The following is a 19188-nucleotide window of genomic DNA, read 5'->3' on the forward strand; positions in this document are numbered from 1 at the left end:
CGGACGCTTCTTTGATACGGTCGCATTAGAACAGATTTAACAGAGAACTTATATAATCATATAAGTACTTTGCATGGATTACCTTGATTCGTATTAATCTAAAATTAGGCCAATACGAATTCGATGATATATTTTCTGGTTGCGCGCGCGTCGGGCATGATTATTGCATTTTCCTACTTTCATTTCAACGCGTTTTAAAGCCATCATGCAAGTGTCTTCCGCAGCTGTTAGGTCGTTCACACGCAAGTGACAAAACCAGGAATTTTCACCGAGAAACCTTGAAAACGCTCTCATTAGAGCTGTGAGAAATTTCCTGTTATCATGCATTGTCGAAAACTTGTCACTTGATGTGTGAATGTTAGACCACCAGGAGGAATCAATCCGAGAATAAATTATGCATGCACATAATTAATCATGTATTACTCTAATTAGTATACCTATGTACCTCAACTAGATCCACTTGTACACTCGTCTCGTCGTCCATCATCTGATCCTGCGACGATCCTTCAACATCTGATCCTGCGAAGATCCTTCATTATCTATCTGATCCTGCGACGATCCTTCAACACCTGATCCTGCGACGATCCTTCATTATCTATCTGATCCTGGGGCGATCCTTCAACATCTGATCCTGCGATGCTCCCTCATCATGTGACCCTTAACGTAGATACAAAAATATGATATCATTAATTAAAGAGAAATATGTAACTTATGTATAAAGCATTTGAGATAAACACACAAAACCCGATTACAGACCTCCATCTCCTATGCCACTCGACCAAGGCCTTCGCATTGCACACGCGAATACAAAAATTAATGTCATGCATATTTTGTAGAGAAAAATCATCGTTTTCTTCATGGTCTCGAGAAAGCTAAAACACTCGACAATTACCTCCTTCTAGAAATACAAATGCTCATGCAAATTTTTATGTTTAGGCGCTCTGTGAGCGATATTGTCGTTCAAGATGGAGCAAATACAAGTGATGGGGCCCCAGATTCACTTGTATTTTCTCCGTATGCGCTTGACACGACCATTGTTAACTCATGCAAAAAACCGCAATTCGAAAAGTTGAAAATCCGAAGGAGGTAAACAGAGTGTTCAAGCATATCTCAGCCAAAATGTCAAATCCCATGCATATTTTACTCATGCATATTTTCATGCATCGAAATCGAGTTTTGTATTTGCGTGCATAAATGTCCCAAGGCAGCTCCGACATATCTCCACTCCGACGATTCTTTCTAAAAAAGAAAACCCAAGTAAAACAAAAAATTCCCGTACTATAAAGCCTAGCCAACGTAACTTGCTTTCCGACTTTTTTTGTGTTTTGTATGGAAAAACTACTTGACGTAGGAAGCAATAGAATCACTACAGGCTGTCAGCAAAATAGTATACTTAAAAAACACGGTCCGAACATTGAACTGTACAAAATAGACAGGCTGAAATAACTGCACATGGCGTGCAATATAAACACAGGCTGAAATAACTGTACATATATCATGCAATACGGATAAATATAAGCTTTCTATTTCAGTTTTAACCCGTCTTTCCCCTGTACAAAACTAACATGAAGGGCTGACGGACGAGTATTCACAATACAACAATTATCCGTGCGCGGAAAACAGAAAGGGAAATTTCAACCATCTCTTGGGAAAATATTAAAACTGATAAAGTCCCGAAAAGTTCGATTAAACTATATTTTATACAAACCCATAGTGTACAGATGTGTTATTTCAAGTCACAAATGCAAAATACACATACATTAATAGAACAATACCTATTAATCTCTGCAAGCAAGCGTTTGTTTTTCGCCTTCCCCATCTTTCTGCGCCGTAGTTCGTTCTAAAATGAAATAAGGAAGGAAAAACAAAATCAAGTTAACAGCTCACTTGCGCATTACACACTTTGAATCGAAATATACAATAAATAACAGTGAAAATCAGCAGGAATATGCTTCCAGTCGTTAATATCTTCTGCATGGCTATTCAAATCAGCACGACGATGAATTAATTTGCAAAGCCAAAGATCAAGCCAACAGATTCTTTAAACCAACTATGACCATGTACCTGAGCAAGATTCTTCCTACTTTTCCCTAAACTTCATTGAGTCATCGTTCCTTCTTCGAGAGTATCAAGTAAATTTCTTACTTTCTTGACGAATTCAACCACCTTTTATTACCTCAAAGAACATTCCAACGGACAATGCACTTTACGCATCGATCACATCTAACAGTAAGGCTTGATTCAAAGGTCGTGCTTCTGCCGAACTTAACTATTGTTTTAAATGGGTTCTGCATGCGCACGAGAAACGTCACGACGTTTGGGAAAAACTCCTTTTGTCTCAGGGCGATATGTTTTGCATATTTCTATTGTCCGTTGCAAATGAACAATAAAATGCTGGTGTGAGGCAAACAGCTGGGCAGCTAAAGGAAATATCTTATTCCATTTGGACCATGCTTTTCTTATGAGTATACGCGTGAGATAAGCATCACCGCTTCGTTCTGACGAACATTTCGATACCACATTAATGCCGAACGCGAGGTGAATACAAGCCTACATATACAAGCCTAATATATAGGCTTGTACTATGCATGCACCAAGCTTAAGGCGACTTAGGGGCTGTTTACATGCATGGGCCCGGTTACCCGAGATTCAACGAAGCGTTAGATGATTTTGAGGTATTGAAATGAGCAGAAAACATGATCCTGCATGGCAGTCGTATAATCACCACAACCATAGCATGTGCTTGTTTGGTGTCATAAAGACTTTCCGCGCATTTTCGGACGATCAATAGATCCTAAACATTATTATGGCCAATTTGTTATCCCGAAGTATATTTCTCGCGTCTGCAACGACACGAATCTCCACCAGAATAATATATTCGTTGGTATATTTGGCGCAAAAACCAAGGTGACGGACAAAAAGTGCGAGGTCTCGCCCGATGTAGAGCTTTGTTGTGATGAAAAAGTATCATGTTTTGTCTATATTCAAAATCTACTGGCACCTCATGCAATGCGGAAAAGAAAATTCAGAGGTAAATCTGTGGCAGGTCAGACAAAACGACCTTTTTCAATTGGTCCTACTCCCAACAAGATATATTCAACGTCCCTGTCACCTGTACCGTCATGCAATGCGCCAAAGACAAGTCTCCGATTTCCCAGCTGTGGGTGTGCAATTGAATGATCGCACTGTGACATTAAATATAGCTCATGCTACGTCTCGCGTGGACTGCACGCAACTGGGAAGCTGAGTACAGCTGACACCCGCGAGAAATTGCTCGATAAAGACTCAAGAAACACAAAACGACATTCTATCGTCCTATATGCAATATTGTGTATTATATTGTTAAAACCTTTAATTAAATGCCGAATAAGTGTGTTTTTTTCATTGCTAAGTCTCTATGGCTATGTCTATATGCTACTCAAATGTACTCAAACTGATCATGACAAACTACACTACAGCTCGGACTCATTTAGCAAGATGGAGAAAATGCAAGTGATGGGTCCCCAGAATCACTGGTATTTCCTCCGCATGCGCTTGACACGACCAAATTAACTCGTGCAAAAAACCGCAATCCGAAAAATTGAAAATCAAGGAAGTAAACAAAGGAGTGTTGTATCTCAGCGAGTTATACTCATGCATATTTTCAGCAAAATCGAGTTTTGTATTTGCACGCATAAATGTCCCAATTTCAAATTCTCGGTATTTCGTTATTACTTGTTATCCCCCACTAATAGAAAACGTAACGGCTGACATTCGCATAGAATTGTTTTAAAAAGTTCATTTTTTACATCACTTCATCTCCGGCACATCAATCGCTGAAACAGGTTTTGAAAAGCTTTTTTGTATGTTTGATCGAGCCAAGCATAAATTATTGGATTGCAGAAACTGTTAAGCTTGGGAAGCATGTATATTGCCTTTCCAAATATTTCCAAACGTAGCCAGTAGTTTAACGAATTGTTGCTGCCGAATAAATTGGGTTGGTAATGGAGCAACAAATATGAAACATCATATGTTCCCCAGCAAAATATGAACATTCCTACAACAAGCAGCAGCATTCTAATCACTTTTACATCTTGACGAAACGCACTTCGTTGATTTTGAACATTAGAAGCTTGTCCCAGTCCACCTGTTCGCAGCATTTTCTGTCGTTTATGGGAAACGGCGAAAATAAGCGAGTACATGACCAGCAAGATCGTAGAACAAACGAAAAACACAGCGGATGTAACGGTCCTAATTTCTTTCGGAATTTCTTTCTTTTCTTTTGAGTCGCTGAACATGTCATAAAGAATGACGACGATAGTTGTGTGAGAAATCGCAAACACGAAAATGGCAAAAATGATTTTCAGCGATGTTGAAGTTGTCATTCGTGATTGATATTGAAGAGGTTTGCTGATTTTAAGATATCGGTCAAAACTGATGATCGTCAACGTTATCATAGATTGTCCATACGAGAAGAATTCCATCCACATTTTGAAACGGTGGAGATGAAGAGACAATTGGCGTTCTTTCTCTTCCAGATTTAACTGATGTACATATAATGGCATTACAAATAAACCAACCAAAAGATCAGCGACAGCCAGACAAGCAACGAAATATTTATTCGGTTGATGAAGACTTTTTTCTTTCCATGTTGCAACCAAAACCAACGTATTTCCCAGAACTGTAAACACGGCGAAAAAAATGTATAAAGTTTTCTCGGATAATCGTAGTTTTTCCCGGGATGCTAAATACTCCATCACCTCGTTCTGCGTCCAAGGCAACTCATTCTCAGTTTGATTTGTATAATTAAAGATCGCACTGGTGTTGTTTGACAGCGTCATCGCGTAGTTCTTGATCCTAGCTGTTGGATGAAAATAGTTCATATACTGAATAAACATGACATGAAATCAATTCTGCATGTTGTTGTCACGTTGTTATATACACTCAAAGCTTTCCAGCATTTTTTCAACTAGGTCTTCCTCGCCATAAGTTGCGCTTAATTATTATTACAACTATACGGTAACAATATTTTTAGCGTGTATGCAAAATAGCTACATTATACCTCTGTTAAATGATTCTTTTTGATATTTCTTGATTCGTGTCGGTGTTGTTTCTCTACTAGGCTATATCCTCTCTTCGGCAGTCTTTATTTTATAAGGATGCCTTTCGCTTCAAGCTTAACGTCCGATTAAGAACTTTTTTGATTAATCAAGTATAGCTATATATAAGTCTTGCAATCTTTCAGGGGCGTTTATGAGATTATTCATTGCAGCTTCAATAACAATATATATGATTTTGATTATATGATCTTGCATTACCAATCAGAACCAAGTATTTGGAAAGGTTGATATATTAATGTACATGAACGTTATTAATAACATATTTAACATATTTCATCATATTTAATTTTTGACATATTTAATCAATTTTTACACTTTATTCTGAAAGATGTCCAATGGCATTGGCATTGGCAATGCTGATTTTTTTAATAGTTTCAGGTTTTTCTTTTTTTGGCGGGGAGAGGAAATGAGAAAAAAAGCGGAACTGCAGATTCGACGGGTGCTGTCAAAGTTCTTCGCGTTGATTTTGATTCTTGGGTACCTCGCAATAAATTTGGCGCTGACTACAGTATTATAATGTTAATATTTAAAATTTAATGAAGACCACGCATTAAACTAAATTCTGAATGAGTGCAGCTGGAAAAAGCATCCTAAACTTCCAGTTGCGAATTAATGACAAATACTCTGAATGACATGTGAAATATATTTATTAACAATCCGACTACCATGAGCTCCAGTTGTATATCAGAGCTTGCTTATTTAGTTTTTTCTTCAGTCTCTTGCAAGATAAATCGCCTCTTTTCAGCCCGACCTACCCATGCAGTACCGATTCTTAACTCTATAACATAGAAATACAGTGCGTATAAAAATTTTTTACACCATTGTTAAGTTTATTTATTTGCCTTTCAAATGACAAACATTTACGCTCCATTCTGTTAAAAAATGAACGAATATTGAAAAGTCGATAAAAATTACATTCTTCCGCCGATGGGAATTGGATGATTTTCTTTTGAAAATTTGTCAAACAAGGCTTTGAAATGCTAATTATCACTGAGAAAAGAAAAGCAAATTTATCGCAAACTTCTTCTTGTGCAAAACAAGCGCTTTGTTCACTGAATTAAGTTTGCATTATATCTTTTGTCTTTGGGTGTCACTTGAATTCCCATAAGCGGAAAATTTTGATATCAAGCAACCATTTTTAGCAGATGATAACTTGGTTATTTCTGGTCGTATTGATATACAAAAGATCGAAAACCTAATAGGCTAGTCTTTATTGCCATACAAAAATTAAATCATTTACTGTAGTATTTTATACACAGCAGTCAATATTCTCCCCCCCCCCGTCAAAATCTAAATGACCACAGAATAGATTTTGACAGCGGAAAAATTATTAATTGATCGAGGGAAGCAATATATTCAACGCACCACTTTGCGTCCTAGGCATCTCTGCTTGATTTGTTCGGTTAAATGCAGGTACCAGTGTTGTTCGACAGCGTCATTGTTAATTTTATACATATAATACACAATCCTTTATGGTATCAAAAAAATGCAACTGTTTAATTTTTCAACTTCGTAATGGTGGAAAATCGGGTTGCACAAAATGAATGAAAAACAGCCTTCTTCTGCCTTCACATTAGCGAAGGCCACACACTGGCGCATCAGTTTTGTTCTTTGTTCATCAGCCAGTATGTTCATAGTGCTGCATGGTGGCATTTCGCTCGTAAACTAGAACCTTATCCTGCCCGGCACATTATTTGGTGAAACAGGTGTTTAAACGCTTTTTTGTACGTTTGATCAAGCCAAGCATAAATTATTGGATTGCAGAGGCTGTTAATCTTAGGAAGGATATGTATTGTGCTTTGAAATATTTGCCCACGAAGAAAGTGGTTTAATGACCAGATATTATTTTCAACAATAACACTTGGATAATATAGGAACAACAAAAGCGAAACATGGAATGTTCCCCAGATAAGTATGAACATTCCCACAACAAGCAACAGCATTCTAACCACTCTGATATCTTGGCGAAGGGTGGTTCGTTGATTATGAACATTATGAGTTTGACTCAGCCTACCAGTGCGCAGCATTTTTTGTCGTTCATGAGAAACGGCGAAAATTATTGAGTACATCACCAGCATGATCAGGACGGGAACAAAAAAACCAACAACGGCCACAGCTGTCATAATTTTCCTGAAGTTCAAATTGCTCACGTCCCTGTCGCTAAGGAGAGTTTCTTCGGAGGATGAGTGCGGAATGATGAGAAACGTTGCAAAAGCAATCGCAAATATAAAAATCGCAAAAATGATTTTCAATGATGTTGAAGTTGTCATTCGTGACTTATATTGAAGAGGTTTGCTGATTTTAAGATATCGGTCAAAACTGATGAACGTTAACGTAGTAATTGATATTGTATACGATGCGAATTCAATCCACATTTTAAAGCGATGGAGGTGAACTGACAAAGCGCGTCCTTTCGCCTCCAGATTTAACTCGCGCATACGTAATGGTACTACAAACAAACCAACCAAAAGATCAGCGACAGCCAGACAAGCAACAAAATATTTATTTGGTTGATGAAGACTTTTTTCTCTCCATGTTGCAACCAAAACCAACGTATTTCCCAAAATTGTAAATACATCGATAAATATGTAAATAATGCGCTCTGATAACTTTAATTTGTCCAGGGATGCCATATATTCCGACAATTCAGTTTGCGTCCAAGGCATCTCACTTGTGTCATTTGACAGCGTCATTGCGACTTAATTCTTGCCCTGTTGTATGGATGAATTTATAAGATTCACGAAGGAATAAACAAGAAAATTTTGCGGCTAAACCCTGACGCACTCGAATTGAACTGTGCAGTTTTAAACTGTTTAATAAAAATACATGAAATATGTTGGCTTCCGATGACATTTATCACCCCTCCCCCCCAAATCGTTTTCAACTCAATATGCATGAACATGCAGGTAATTTCTGATTAATTTTTCTTATGACGAGTGATGCAGCTCTGTTTATCTACTTGCGTTTCGAGAAATTTTGACTTTATATAAATATCTATGTATGCGCACATGAAATGATTAATTATACAACTAATGGTTTTAACAATACACGTATCTTTGGCGTATGCATGTACATTCATAACTATAACAGTATAAGTATATATACCTCTGTGAATTGATTCTCCGCGATTATATTTGTGTTGTTATAGTCTACTCTATTCTCTCCCGTATGATTTATTCTAGCTAGTAGCGGGCCTTTTGCTTCAAACGCCAATTCCGAACTTCTCTGCGGTTATTCGTTTGTGATTAATCAAGTAGTATATAGCTCGTTTATATAGCCTATAGGAGTTCATTTTCATCAATACAACTTTAATATAACATTATAACTCTTGACTGCATGCGTGCATGATTATAACACCGCAGAAATTTGTGTTTATGAAGTTAAAAGCCGAAAATCTAATAACTGGTTCGCAATTGCGCATTTCTGTATCGCTATCAAAGAGAAAACTATAGAATTACTTTAAAAAGTTCAATTTTTTTCTGAAATGCATTCTGCAATCTATTAACAATTAACTCATCATACACTTCTGGTCATTTTGATATAAAAAGTACGAGGTTATTAATTCAGACAATTTTATAGTCGTTTTTGGCCGTGTGTGAGCTTCAAATCTTTTGTTTTTTGTGCAAGACATATTTTGTTATATAGCTATATAAATTTTTTTCTCACCAAGCTTGAAGGCTATTTAGTATTTCGAATTATGTATTGAGAAGCTAAGCATTGAGAAGTTCTACCGATTCCCGCGGTGTCGATTGCATGATGTATTATACACAATACAAGGATGCAGGGCAGTTCGAAAAACCGTAAATATAGCTATAGCAGCCGCGGCCTACAAAATTATAGCAAGCTATAAACAAAATGTTTTGAAGCAAACCCCAGCATTATTTTCGTGAAATTTAGTTTATCCCTAAATGCCTGCATGCTCACTGTCGTACAGGGATACGTTTTTCAAACTCACTTCAATAATGGATAACTTATTAATAATTTTCTTCAAATTTCTCATCAAATACTCGCTTTCTTCCATATGAGGGGGAGCATCTTTGATCTTTTAAACAAATTATTTGTAAGCTTTTAATTAATATAATAGATAATATAGGCCTGACCTAGTTATTGACTGCAGTAATTGAATGAGAACTTTAATAGAAACGAACGATCCTCAGCTATATATACACCACTTTCACTACCAGGCCCGGACGACAATCGCATGCCGTTTGTTCGCAGTATAACTGTACTTAAGTATGTAAGTATAGCATTCTGGAATCGACTTCCAGCTAGTCTCGCCAGACATCATTCGGTGAAACATGTTGGTGTTTGATCGAGCGAATGCATAAATTATTGGATTCCAGAAACTGTTTAATCACACTGTGGTTTAACTTGGGAAGCATGTGTATTGCCATTTGAAATATGTCACTCACGTGGTACAAATCGACCATTCAGAACGTTTACAAAAATTGAATATTATTATTATCATTATTATTATTACAACGGTTTTAACGATATGTTTAACGTCTACGCAAACTATGCAAATTACATTACCTCTGTTAAATTATTCTTTTTGACATTTCTTGACTCGTGTCGGTGTTGTTTCTCTACTATATCCTCTCTTTTTCTCTGAAGCAAGCTAACGTCCCATTCGGAACTTTTGTGATTAATCAAGTATAGCTAAGTCATGAAATCTTTCCGGGGCGTTTATGAAATTTTTCATTGTAGCTTCAATAATAACAGTATGATTTTGATGATACCAATCAGAACCAAGTACATGCACGTGATTAATAACATTTTCACATGTTTAATCAATTTTTACACTTTATTCCGAAAGATGCATGTCCAATGCTGTATGAATAGGATGTTTTAATAGTTTCAGGCTTTTCCTTTACTTTCTGGGGGGAGGGAATGAGCAAAAAAATGGAACTGAGATTCCTACGGTTAGTAACTTAGCTTGTAGGTACACCACGTAAGTATTTAATACTGTATTAAATATTATGAAATACTTACGTGGTGTACCTACAAGCTTTATTCATGTCACCATGCAAACATTCAAGAATATTATTTATACCCTAGTTAGTTCATATATGGTCGACGGGTGCTGTCAAAATTCTTCGCGTTGATTTTGATTCTTGGGTAGCTATACTTTCCGTGCTCTATACCTCGCATTAATTTGGCGCTGTCTACAGTATTTTTTAAAATTTTATATAAAAAGACTATTAAACTAAATTCTGAATGAGTGTATAGGTGGGGAAAGGCATCCTAAACTTAGTGTTATTAAAAAGTCCGGTTGCATGCGAAATACTATTAATAACATGCGAAAATAACAATCATACCCTTGGATCGAATCGCATATCAGAACTTGCTTGGTTTTGAATATGCACGTATACAGCTACATATATAATTTTATATTTTCCAACATTTTCAGTTTCACTAAATCTGCTCTCTGCAGCCCTACAACCCAGCACGATAAACCCCCTGTAGTTCTTTATACCCCTTATAGTAATTTAGTTTAATAACAATATGGAGAGGAATTGTTAGGTCTATTACAAGCAATTTAATAAACTACTATAGGAAAACATGTATGGAGAAACATCGAAATATAATACGCATATACGGGGCGTGCAATACATATACATATACTGAATGCAAGTCTGCAATCAAATAAAAATTACTCAAGCGCATGTGAGTGGACGCTTCTACAGCTATCACTTGACATACAAGCTATCCAATAAATAACAAGTAATTTGTGTGAGAAAAAAGTGTATTCCTTGAGTTGCTTCAGTAAACAAAAACGTACTTTTACTTGAAGTGTGTGGTTAGAAACCATGCATTCATGCATGTTTTTGGCAGCGGTTTCCGTTAACGTACCCGGTACAGGACTTTTCGCTGAAACCGATGCGCCATTTCACCTCTTCTTAACATGATTTGAAGAACTGTTATTATTGACCTCTCAGAGTATTTCTGCGCGAGGAAAAATAGCAAAACGTTACAGTGAATTAAAACGCTATACAAGCATCCATGCATGCACTTGTGTATATATAAATAAAAAATATAAAAATTGTCAATAAAAAACATTGTCAATAAAAAAAACTTCTATAATTAATTATTTTTTCAATATCAAAGAACTTTATTTGAAAGAAATTCAACTGTATTTGAAAGAAATTCAACTGTATTTTTATATTAGGTTATTCAAATTGCATGAATAGCATTAGTATTGAGGTCAAAGCGGTGTAATACTCTGCAACCGTGCTTGCAACTTGCCAGAATTTACCATTTCAAGAAAAAGTAACCATTTCAAGTCATACCTGTTTCAAAAAGTCCTGAATGATACGCTGTTCAGAAACCTAAGTAGAAAAGACTTGCTGTTATATTCAACATTGGATAAAGAATGATAATTATTTTACTACATTCCCTGCGTTCTCTGTTGAAAGCAGGAAAACATTTAGCAATACTGCATCACAATACCTGTGCGCCAATAGGAAATCTTCTCTTCAACTGCCCCTCTATTTGCCTTATTTCCTCGACATCTTGTTGAGGGGTGAATCCATCAGCACCTTCAGTAAAACATTTAACATAAAATTCTTTCAAGGCAACATCAGTAATTAATTCATTCGTTCACATCTATCAAAAGAGGAAAATCGCACATAAAATCACAGCGCAAGTGTAAACGGGCCTTAAGATTCTTCCTTTTAAATGTCTTTCCTAAGAACAATTGCCCAACACTTTTCGAGACAGTGGAGTTCCCGGATCGCATGTTACTATGTAGAATTGTTTGAAACAGAAGTGATTATTCGATCGAGGTTATGGAAGATTACCTGCCAAACTTCCTGACATGGCTGCGTCAAGCGTGGACACCTGAAACAATCGCAATGCCTCGTCAACGTCTGCTTCGGTGGCAAATGGCGCTAGTCGCATCTTCGCCAGCGACTCAGAAATACGCACAATGGCTTCTAGTTGTCTGAAATAAACAGCACATCAATTATACACATAGCGAAAATCCAAATGAAACATTTACCTGTTAAACCGAATACAACTTGTGTAAGCGTTCTCTCATTGTAGGGGTTGGAGTATTCCTTCCTATTAAACCATAGGAAGCCCAGACTTTGACTTGCGGGTGTGATACTCGCGCGCGTGTCGCGCTTACGTTGTGTACTTCATCTATGTATTATGTCATAATATATAGACGAAGCAAACAACGTAAGCGCGAAACGCGCGCGAGTATCACACGCGCAAATCAAAGTCTGGGCTGCCTATGATTAAACATGCCAGTTCAATGCATGCATCTCGCGCCCAGGATGGCTTGAAAATTGCTTTAGAAATTTTTGGTTATAAGCCAGGTGATTAAAATCAGGAATTTGCAAAATAAAAATGAAAAAAAGGTCTGCTTGGTGAAGTTCGGCAGAGCATGATCATTATTTTTTAAAGTTACCTGACGGTGATGGGAATGTTAATTCTCTTATTTGTATCGTTCTCGTGGTCCCTCGCACCACTTCTCATCAGAACGTAACGATTCTTTAATGTTTCTGCAGCCTCGGATGAAATTCTCGGACCACATTTTCTGGAAAAAATTCGAATGAATTATGCGCTGTTACTGAAGTGACCAAATGACCACTGAATCACCTGACTAGTATTGAGGCAAATTAAATTGCTTAAATTGGTTTGAAACTCTGACGAAACTAAAGTGTCTTTCACTCGGATGGCATGTACGAACACAGGATTTTGATAAAGTTATTCCTACCGTTTACAATATTCGACGTATTTCTTAAGAAAATTCAGACTCAATTCTCCTTCTTGGTCTTGCGTTGTCTGTGCTGCGTTCAAGTGCACTTGCATGACATGTTTTGCTAGTCGCTAAGAACAACACAATATTTCTATATCAGGGAAGGCCCATCAGCACAATTATTCGTACATACACAGTATATTGTCAGGTTAGAATTATTTTGTCCCATGTACACAAATGCCTGCTAGATCACCAAAAGATAAAAGGAAAACAGCATCTGTTTTAATTTCCTTCGTGTGAAATTTTGCTCTTAATGGATCAAATTCCTCCCCACTTGTCTCTTATTATCCCCAACTTACCATATCCTTGCTCTGATCGTGGACATCTTTCACAATAAAGATCATGTCAAAACGAGACAAAATCGTTGGCATAAAGTCGATATTCTGCAACAGAGATGAAATCAAAATCTCTTATACTATGCAGGTTCAGGCTTATCAGACAGGTGATGGGCGCTATTCTGTCACACACGTTTTGATGACAAAGATCTGATCGATCGCTACTAGAAATCAGTAATAGCTGGATACGTGGACGGCTTGAAATGAAAACGGGTCGACATGTTACCTCTTCACCTTTGGTTTCATCCCATCTTCCAAACACAGAATTAGCAGCGGCGAGAACTGAGCATCTTGTATTTAGTGTTGTTGTAATACCAGCCTAGACAGATTTTTAAAATAGAACAGCGGTTTTATAATGATGTCTACCAGATTTGAAAGCTTGAATAACTAGCTAAATATCCGTTCTTTCAGGATTCCTGCCTTTCCTGGAATGATATAGATAGACCCCACGAAAATGAAGCATGACTTTAAACTGCTGTCTTGGAAATATTCAAAATCCTACTCAGAGGTATAGAATGTGAAAAGAAGCTACTATCTATAGTCTCAGTAGTCTAGGCTGAGTTAAAAGGTTTGTTTTAAGAATTATAGGAAGGAGTTTACCTTTGCTATTGAAATAGTCTGTTGTTCCATGGCCTCATGAATCGCCACTCTGTCGTCCTGCCTCATCTAAATATACATTATGTTTATTGGTTTCAAAACCTGATTTTACAATTTGAACCGGCATAAAAGGGCAGCTGTTAGACAGAGTGAAAGAAACTTTTCCTGCACATCATGAAGAAACTGCATGCTTTCAATTCCTACACCTGTATCAGCTTGAAAACAGTGGATAGTAACACACACACACCTTGTCAAATTCATCAATACAAACAACTCCACCATCGGCCAAGACCATTGCTCCTCCTTCCATGATGAAATTTCTGGAAACGGGGTCACGTATTACTGACGCAGTCAATCCAGCCGCACTACTCCCCTTGCCAGAGGTGTACACCCCTATGGGGGAAACCTTCTCCACAAACTTTAGCAACTGACTCTTCGCAGTTCCGGGATCGCCAAGCAAGAGTAGGTTGATGTCACCTCTTCGTGTTAAACCATCTGGTAACCTAAACGATGAGTGGAATAATTAGATAAAAATACTCTCCCAGAGCTAAGATACATTACATGTGTCATATGACCGTATAGGCAGTAGGCTCGTGCCCAATGGGAAACTTGGGTATCAAAATTTAGTATTCTGGTATTCTAGGAAAGATGGTAATCATGGTATGCAAACCCTCAGCACATATGCTGTCCTTCAACCTTTCAAAAAGACTTCGCGCAATTCGGGGTAAACGCGCGCTATATTTTCGACATTTTACAACATTTTGCTACTGAACTTTCCAGTATACTAGGGAGTTCGAATTTTGCGCAATTGCAATGGTTTTGTGCCGACTCAGAGTACAGTCTGCACATATTGAATGCTAAAGCAAAAAACATTATCATTATCATTATCATCATCATCATCATCATCGCACCTTTTCCTGGATCCCCCAAATAGCAGGCAAGCAATTGCTTTCTTGATATTCTCGCTACCATAAATAGATGGTGCAATACTTCCTGCAATAATATCATAAACATCGGCTCTTGCCGCCACGCGTCGGAATTCCTCTTCTTCCTGCATATCCACGGCATTAGGAGCACTTCTTCCCGGGCCGTCTGTGTCCACTTGAATGCCAACAACACGCAGGTATGGACGACGTAAACCAACACCCACATTCTCTTTCTTGTCCTAAAATCGACGAGAATAAAGTTTATCATTTAATTAGGAGGTACAATACTCTAAAAATGAACTCTAAAATCTTCAAAAAACCTAAGTAGTAACCACTTAGCTGGTATGAAAACTGGAACAATTTTCAGGGTGGTTGAAATTGACACACCAATTTGAGGTTTTTATGTGGGGGGAGGGAAGGGGATTAAATCATAAACATTCAGCATTGCATTCTACTGAAATTATTGTTTTTCATTTTGACTTTCCTATCAATTTCAATATAAAGTTTTATATAGTGAAGCTTGTAAAAACACTCAATATAACGGTAATACTGCTTAATTTAACCCTCCAACTTGGGCCAGTACTCTAAGATAACTAATTTATCGAGGTGATTTATTATACTGGCATAAAAAGGCTGATCAGTGTAATACTTGGTAAGTGTATCAGCACCTTTTTATTCAGCTTTCCAGATTTCTTTATGGAGTATATACCCATAACTGTGACCCTATTACCAGGAACAACTTTCTCTGTCAAATATCTGAAAAAGAGTAAAGACTAAACAAAACACTTCTCAATGTTTCAACCTAGGGGCCTTGGAGAGTTGGTAAGACTCATGTAACTCTCCTGAAAAATTGACAAATTAAGGCCTTTAGCTCAAAATGTTTAGAAGTGTTTTTTCTATTTTAGGCAAAAATATGTTGTTAAACCACATGTTGTAATGAGATTTTCTTAAAATATCCCTTGGCCCCGCTTACCTATCACAATATAGCTGCATGTGCCGAGGCATCTCCCCCTTGGGAACTGCATCAGGCAATTCCTGCAACTTTAAAACTTGAAAATCAACACATTTACATTTATCAGGGATGATGAAGAATGGGTCCAGTGGACACGGAGGACGGCCAGCTTGTTCTCTAAAGTTTGGAAAAATTCATGGTTATACAATAGAAAACTTGCATATATATACAGATGCATTATACACTAATTTGTTACCTAACATCTAAATTAATCACCACAGCTGGAAATAGCCTACATTCGTAAAACTTCAAAGTTTGGTAGTGGAATATTGTAAAGTACTAGAAGTTGAATTGCATTGTAACAAATGTACCTAACCTTGTTGTGTATGAGCCATGAACACAATTAAAATGTATCCAAAGAATGATTTCTAACATGGTTACTGTCTATATTTTTTTTGACTTGACAAATTTGCTATAATTCATGAATCCCTTTTTTAGCTTCGCTAGAGTTTGGTCATTGTGCCAAACTAAGATTTTTTTAGTTTCCACATAATGCCTATCATACAACTGTCTGGGTCACTACAATCAATTGAGGACGTATACCATATGTCAATATACTAACGTTGGACACTTTCTTGGCATAGTATAACCCTCCAATCCTGGTCTAAGGGCAATATGAGGCAAGGTGTTCCTGCAGGCTCGACACTGAAGTGTTATCCTTGTTGCCTTTGCACGAATTGCTGATGCACTGATTATAATGCCAGAAACCTTCACAAGCTTTGAAACATGATCAGACTAAAAAAAGAGCAGGATATGTGTGTAGATCAGCAACAAACATCTGGGCCTTTGACAAGAGAATTGGTAAAATCGGATTGGATTTATGATCCATAAATTTATCAGAGCTTAGGGGTGAAACCATGATGAAAGCCTTGATACAGGAAGGCACGATTCATATGAAAACCTGGATGGAAACTTTAGAAGAAATGTTGGAAGTCTGGGGGGTGAAGATGTCAAAAGAGGCTGTCTAGCAATCCATTAGCATCATAACCATATATATACTTGCACAGTCCATTGAAAAACAACTATATAAAAGCCTTGATACAGGAATAAGGCAGGATTGACAGGAGGTTCTTTGCAATTTACTAGCACCCTTTCCATATACATACCTTTAAGTATCTTATTCCATCAGGGTTTGCATCAGATTTCAAGGTAACTTGAATATCCTGAATTTCTTCCTCACCCTCAGGTCGTGGTCGGGTTGATTCATCTGCTGCCTCCTTTGCACCTTCTTCGAACTAAAAATTGACAAAACATTTGTTGACATGTGGCAAGTAGAAAAAAAGGTTGTACTCTTTATTAACAAATAAGAGGCTCATTTAATGTCTTCTAGTATTAAACAACTAAATTAAATTGCCCTTAACAACAGTCAGACAGAAACTCAAATAGTTTTATCAACCCGTCAACTAATAATGCCATCAGCCTGAAACATGAAGTTCTATTATTTGTGTTTTTAGGCATCTCCAAACGTCAATTGATCTTAGGCTGCGTCCAGACTGGTGCCCATCACTTTTTCAGCGGCGCCTAAGTCTTACATGACGCTTCCAAATGAAATTAGGCATGGTGCCCAAGAATGGGTACTACCTTCTGAGATAGTACCCAACAAGGGCATGGTGCTCAGAATGTTTTATGAACCAGTTTTGACTTGGGGCACCGGTGCCAGGCACTTGCCTATAAAGTATCCTACACTAGTTAGAAAACCCTGGTTGAAGTGTATAACCATACATAATTGCACAGGTATATATGACAAGATAAATTGGTCATGGCCAGATAAACTGTCAAGATTTAATTGATGATTGAAATTAAGATACTTATAGATCATTAATAACCACATGACTTGTGTGCAATCTAATTGCAATTTTGTCAATTTCCTTACCAACGGCAAGTAGACAGAAGGCTGCTTAACCAGTTTGTCCGATAATGCTTCATCAAAATTTCTCAAATCCTGGATATCAACCTCCAATGTATAGTCATGGAGATTATAATTTCGTACAAGCTGATCACTAAAAAGACATTGATAATTATTAGCCATATAACCAGTTTCAAAAAATCACAACCAGTACTTAAATAACTGCATTTTTGGAAGCAAGGCACACAATATTCCAACATGGTGTTTACTAGTGGGGAAGAGAGTGATTAGTTAAGTTTTGATTTAGGGTGACTGGGAGTCCCTATATACCCTCACCAACCCTCACCTCAACTCATTAATGCTGATCAATTATATTTTCCTAAACTTGAAAGGTCTTGAAAGAACAAAATAAATTGCTCATAAAGTCATAAATACTTCCTAAATTTGTTTTTTGACAATGAAGGCTACCTAATTTAATTTGAAGCTTTAATTCATTGTCTCTCATAAATTGTACAGCTACTTTATTATGTCAGGTAAACATTCACACAATTCTTCTAAAATACAGATGTACTGTACATAAATGCCCCCACTCACAGACACTAAGTTTCGCATTGCTTTAGTAAATATCTACTATTAAAACACCATTATGATAAAGGCGTACTACCGCAAACAACATACCGGTATGGATAAGCAAATGTCCCCTCGTGAAATTCGCGAATGAACTTCTTGAATTGCTTCTGAACGGCAGTTCTTGACAACTGGTTTTGGTCTAATTGATCTTCTGAGCCGAATACATCACTATAGAGTATTTCTCCCTCGTCGAAACCGGACATATTACAGCAAAATTATACCAATTTAAAGTCCCTCTTCGAATGTGTACAATTTAAATGGCAGATGGCAGCATGTTCGTTCCCAACTTTTGGCGGGAAAAAGCTACAAATCGTCATTTTCCGAGTTTTCCTTCGGCCAAGCTTCGGCCAAGTGGTCACAGCAGGGTTTCCCTTTTGATGGAAATTTCCATATTTTATGGCAATTTTGATATTAGGGGTAAGTGAAAAAAGTGAATAGAATTTTTTTATGGAAATGAAAAACTTCTATTCTAGAAATTCTATAGAACTTTCAGCAATTTCTTCAAATCATAAAACTCAGTCATCAGTTTCTTTACCGGTTTTAATACTGTAGTTCAATATACGCCACCAGAAATGGTGGTCGCAGTGGAAGGCTATAATTCCTATAAATGGTCTAATTCTGGGTCCGCGTTAAGGCTAATTTCCACTCCGGAAAACAAGCAGCGGATCGGATCGGATTTTTTTCCGAGCTGGTCCGATCCATGAAGTTATTTCGGATCGGATCAAAAAAATTTAAAACTATTTGAACTTTTTTTTATCCGGTCTCGGACGCTTTCCGGCGGATCAATATAAGCCAAAAATTTAAACAGACGGCGCTCGCGCAGATTATCTTTCGTTCCGATTCGATCCGCTGCTCGTTTTCCGGAGTGGAAATTAGCCTTTAGATCATATCGAACTAACGTACATGACGTCATAAATTTTGCAATAAGTATAATAGTATAATAGTATAATAACAACCTCGCAAGCCAGGCTCTTTTAC

The 19188-nt window shown here is 37.3% G+C and overlaps 1 protein-coding gene across 1 annotated transcript; it reads right to left on the minus strand.

Annotated features, from left to right (window-relative positions):
- Positions 1-10162: 10162 nt before the first annotated feature.
- Positions 10163-18481, minus strand: LOC114522314 (DNA replication licensing factor mcm5-like). Its single transcript, XM_028542977.1, has 17 exons — positions 18259-18481; positions 17608-17734; positions 16841-16969; positions 16297-16469; positions 15696-15851; positions 15391-15478; positions 14708-14961; positions 14044-14299; positions 13800-13865; positions 13426-13518; positions 13164-13247; positions 12823-12935; positions 12514-12642; positions 11900-12042; positions 11550-11638; positions 11390-11428; positions 10163-11045 (listed from the first exon to the last, which is right to left on the minus strand). The coding sequence occupies exons 1-17, from the start codon at positions 18411-18413 to the stop codon at positions 10944-10946; spliced, it is 2196 nt and encodes a 731-aa protein (XP_028398778.1). The 5' UTR covers positions 18414-18481; the 3' UTR covers positions 10163-10943.
- Between the last annotated feature and the right edge of the window lie 707 nt (positions 18482-19188).

This window comes from Dendronephthya gigantea, unplaced genomic scaffold (assembly GCF_004324835.1).
Source record: "Dendronephthya gigantea isolate DGI-Jeju-01 unplaced genomic scaffold, DenGig_1.0 000022F, whole genome shotgun sequence".
NCBI lineage: Eukaryota > Metazoa > Cnidaria > Anthozoa > Malacalcyonacea > Nephtheidae > Dendronephthya > Dendronephthya gigantea.